This window comes from Pseudorca crassidens, chromosome 11, assembly GCF_039906515.1.
Source record: "Pseudorca crassidens isolate mPseCra1 chromosome 11, mPseCra1.hap1, whole genome shotgun sequence".
In the NCBI taxonomy this organism is placed as follows: Eukaryota; Metazoa; Chordata; class Mammalia; order Artiodactyla; family Delphinidae; genus Pseudorca; species Pseudorca crassidens.
This window is the reverse complement of record NC_090306.1, coordinates 28,186,851-28,191,774: the sequence shown is the minus strand read 5'-3', so window position 1 is coordinate 28,191,774 and position 4,924 is coordinate 28,186,851. Positions and strand designations below refer to the sequence as shown.

The window sequence follows — 4,924 nt, the reverse complement described above, 5'->3', positions numbered from 1 at the left end:
GGAGCACAGGCTCCGGACACGCAGGCTCAGCGGCCATGGCTCACGGGCCCAGCTGCTCCATGGCACGTGGGATCTTCCCAGACCAGGGCACGAACCCGTGTCCCCTGCATCGGCAGACTGACTCTCAACCACTGCGCCACCAGGGAAACCCTAAATTTTTAATATTTTAACAATCACTTTTTACATTTCCACAAACTCATTTTCCTGAAATTCCATTAATGTGTTATGGATATAATTTTCTTTCAGTACATTATTTTTAACTTAATGTGTTTTAAAGTAGTATTCTGCTCATTCTTCCCCACCCCCCAGATGTTATTTATATTGTTGACTGAATTCAGTGATTTCACAATGTTGATTTTCCCGAAATTTTTACAACTCTTTTTTTTAATATCTTCATATTTTTAAATAAGTGTGATTTCTAAGGTGAAATCTGACATACAGGTGAGAATTAGCTAGATAAGACAAGGAGTATAGCAGAAAGAGTGATTAAATGAGAAAAACTCAGGGCTAGTATGAAAATATACATTGTTTAGTATGGCTGATATAAAATTGTTAAAGGGGTGTGGTTATGATACAGTAGGCCAGAGAGTTAAAAAAAATGTTTTATATGTAATGCTAAGACATTTTGGACTGTATTCTACAATCAATGGGGAGTAATAACTGTGGCTTACAAAAATTACTTTGAGTAAGTGGTTTTCAAGAAAATGTAATGCATTCCTTTAAGAGAATGAGATTCAAAGATATAAGCTTGGTTTGATAGCTGGCTTCACAACTTACAAACTTCACACAGTAAGGCAAGTTATATTATCAACCTTGCTAAATTTCAGTGCCTTTCAGAAATTGCAGCTAATAATACCCACCTCATGTGTTGTGTAAGAATTAAGTTAGTCTTACATTACACTTACTCAATAATGTAGTAAATGCTCAAGGAATTAGGATTTTTATCATGCTGGTAAATCTTCCTTTAGACATCTTGAGTTGGAATTGCTATAAGTTATTACAGTAAGTCCCTTGCTTTCGAATCTTCAAGTTATTAACTTTCAAATCTAGGAACATGCATTCGTATGCTCAATTATGTAAGTTAGTTCACGTGTCTGGCATACATTGTCATGTGTGTGCATCCTCTACAAGTGGTTGTGCTTTTGTGTACTTTACTGTAGAGTACTATATAGAGTACATTAGTACAGTATCTTTATTTCAAGCCTAGGATGTCCAGAACAGGTGTAAAAGCAGCAGTGATGTAGCTGGTACTGCTGAGAAGTGCCAAGCAATAACAATGGAACCAAAAATGAAAATAATTGAAAGAGTGGAGCGAGGTGAACACACAGTAGACGTTGCTCATTCTTATAACATAAATAGTTCAACCATCAGCATGATTCTAAATAATAAGGACAAGATCATGGAACATGTGAAGTCTGCTGTGCAAGTGATGTTGACAATAATATCGAAGAAGTGTGGAAAAGTGATGGAGGAAATGGAGAAACTTCTCAGTGTGTGGATGCAGGATCAGCATCAGCATCAAGTCCCCCTCAGCATAATGCTGATTCAAGAGAAAGTTAAAAGGCTTTATGAAGACTTGAAGAAGAAACATGGTGAAGAATCAGAGGGTACATCTTTTAATGCCAGCCATGGCTGGTTTCATCGGTTCAAGGTAGAGCCAACCTTCACAATGTAATAGTAAGTGGTGAGGCAGCAAGTGCAGATATGGTAGCTGCCTGGGAATTTCCTGAAACCCTTCGAGAAATTATTGATGAAGGTACGTATTACCCAACAAGGTTTTTTAATGTGGGTGAGACAGGACTGTACAGGAAAAGGATGCCAGACCGAAGTTACATCAGTAAGGAGGAAACGTTGATGCCAGGCTATAAAGCAGCAAAGGATAGGCTAACTCTGTTGTTTGGTGGCAATGCATCTGGTGATATGAAGCTGAATCTTCTCTTAGTTTTTCATTCAGAGAACCCAAGAGCCCTTAAAAACATAGCCAAGAGCTCTCTTCCTTTGTGTGGAAGAGTAACCCCAAAGCCTGGGTTACACAGGCCATTTTCTAGGACTGGTTTTTCCACTACTCTCTCTTGGAGGTAAAGAAATATTGCTTCAAGAAGGACATCCTATTCAACATTCTTTTGCTGCTTGACAGTGTTCCGGGTAACCCTCCATTCATGGATGACTTTCACCTCAATGCCACCGAATACTAAGTCACTCATCCAACCTATGAGCCAGGGAGTTATAGGAACTTTCAAGAAATATTATTTACATCACACTTTTTGTCAGACAGTAAAGGTGAGTGATGAGTCAGGAACAACCTTGCAACAATTTTGGAAGAACTATAACATCTATAATGCCATAAGAAACATTGACTTTTCTTGGCATGAAGTTATGGCCATCACCATGAATGGGGTTTGGAAGAACTTTTGCTTGCAGTTTGTTCACAATTTTCATGGATTTGAGAAGGTGGATGAAGAGAGAGTACAAAGAGGTCTTCAGCAACTTAGAGACCCTCAGCTAGAAGCTGGAGCTAGATCTGTGAGGACGACTTCATTGAACTCCTTGCTGTGCAGCACGAGGAGCTTACTAATGAAGACCTGATGGAATTGGAGGCCCAGAGAAAGGATGAAGAGAGACAAGAGGAAAAAGAAGTATCTGAAGAATCGAAGAGATTCATGATGAGGAAACTGCAAGGGGATTGTCTTGAAAGAATGCATAATAATTATTATGTAAGATGTAAAAATATAGTGTTGAAAGAGCTGAGAGTACATTTAAAAGATGTGTTTGTGTCTAGTTCTATATTAGACACTGGGGAAGATATGGAGGAAGTTGCATTTGAGGTGGGAGATAAAACAATGATAGGATTTTGATAGATGGACATAGGCAATTCAGGTGAAGGAAATGGTACAAACCAAAGGAGAGTAGAGATAGATATTGAACTTGCACTGAAGGTAATCTAACAGCTAATATTTGTAAAAAATTGCCTACAAGTTTTAGGCAGAAGTTTCCTAAATATAGGTCTCCAGCTTTGATCTTTTCCTCAAGATCCTGTTACAAAGACAAATATTAGGGTTTTTGGTTTCATGTATATATTCCCATACTTGAACTTATCTATAATACCTTAGAAATACTTTTCGAAATTGGTAATTTCATGATTAAAGAAGTAATACTTTTTCTGCTAATATTATAGGCTGATTTTTGTCATAAATTTATAATGTTGTAATGGCAAGACAAATTTATTACTTGTTTAGATTTTTTTCCTGTAAATGGATGGATTACTAATTCTTCTTGCTATGACAATTGTTCGATTTTCCTAGCCCTTCCACCAAATAATAGTTTTGGGGACTCTCCTTAGATTCTGAGTCATGAAAGTTCTCTAAGATGTGTTAATTAATGACTTCCAATGGAAACAAAGAGAGAGGTTGTGGAGGAGTGATTGATATTTACATCCTGTGGTACTTGAGTTCATTTATACCATTGAAACCTAGAAAAATGCAATGCTTTAAAGACCAACTTCTTGTATTCTTAAATGTTCTGTGTCTACTTATTCTGGAGAATTGTAGTTGCTTATGGGCTCTGGGGGGAAAACACCTTTGTGTCTTAAGGTAGGTGAGGACTCAGTATTTTGAGTCTATTATTTTTTATGATACCTCATCATCAACAGCTACCCCTATGGCACTTACACAATATTTCTCTAACTCCTGTTTAGTGCATTGCAATAGAAACACATGTTCATGTTTTGACTTAAAAATTAAGTTTAGCTCAATTTCCTCCTTATTTGTTAAATTCCTTGAGTCAATTGCATGGGGTCCTCTAGAGCAAGTGTCATAACATGAAATATAATAGGAAATATATTTTTCTAAAGACATATTCTCCATGCAAACCCTCTGTGTTAACATTTCCTGCTTTTCAGCTAGAGAAAATGTCCTGTGTTATTTCCTACAATTACTTGGTAGAAACTGCGTAAAAGGGCACAGTGAATAAAACTTTTCAAGTCACCATATTGCAAGAAAAGCAAGTCTTGGAACAAGGCTCTTTCTATCTAATTTTAGGCATAGTTACACAGTGATACTTAATACCAAAAATCAAAGTAGGAAGTAAGGAAGACATGAAGCGAGTGGTCCCTGGCTTCAGAATTTATGGGTCACTTGGGTACCATTTCAGAACACTTGTCTTGTGATATTAGCTTTTGCTGCCAAGTGGCTGATAGGGTTACATTTTCTGGTCTAAATTCCTGACTTAGAACAATGAGTAACTTAGAAACTGAGGAGAAAGGGAGTCTACTGACTTCTAGTTTAATTTTAGAAATGTTCTTAATTGTAGTCAGCTTAATTTTTTCAGATTAAGGGTTTGTGTGTAAAATAATGGGGAAAATGGAACAGTTCATTACTGTTGACATTGCACAACTAACAGACTCAATCTGCTAATGTGTTTCTTCCTTAATTTATTTATTCATTCATTTAGCACTGTTTAGTATTTATTTCTGAGCTAAGTTTACTATCAAAGGTGCTGAGAGGAAATAGAGAAGTGAATAAGACATGGTCCCTTGCCTCCAGAAATTAATTCAGTCTAGTGAGAGTTTAATATTGCCTTTGCACATACAGGGGGAGTTTTAATTGATGATCATTTAAATTTGGCATTTGCAACTGACTAAATATATAAGAGCATGATTGGAGGAGGTTTGTTAAGAAGGTATCATTCTAAACTGCTAATGCAGATAAGGGACAGATTTCTCACTCTATGAGACTCATATCTCCCTCAAACTGAGCTTACTCACAGTCTTAAGTCCCTATTCTAGCCAGTAGTGGAAGACTATTCTTGAGTTTACCCTTTAGGGTAAGCTCAATCAATGTTTTGTATTCTCCTCTTGTCCTCTCTCCCTAGGTAAGCATTTAATTTTCTTGGGGCTTATATAGCATCATGAGAACATAAGTCCAAG

The 4,924-nt window shown here is 37.0% G+C and overlaps 1 protein-coding gene across 1 annotated transcript; it reads left to right on the top strand.

The window, feature by feature from the left end:
- Positions 1 to 1,276: 1,276 nt before the first annotated feature.
- On the top strand, positions 1,277 to 1,675 carry LOC137202881 (putative CENPB DNA-binding domain-containing protein 1). Its single transcript, XM_067698684.1, has one exon. It carries the CDS (start codon positions 1,277 to 1,279, stop codon positions 1,673 to 1,675), a length of 399 nt encoding a protein of 132 aa, XP_067554785.1.
- The last annotated feature ends 3,249 nt before the right edge of the window (positions 1,676 to 4,924 follow it).

What these genes read in the sequence shown, in the direction of transcription:
- LOC137202881 (XM_067698684.1), top strand. Translation starts at nt 1,277, where the DNA reads ATGGAACCAAAAATGAAAATAATTGAAAGAGTGGAGCGAGGTGAACAC.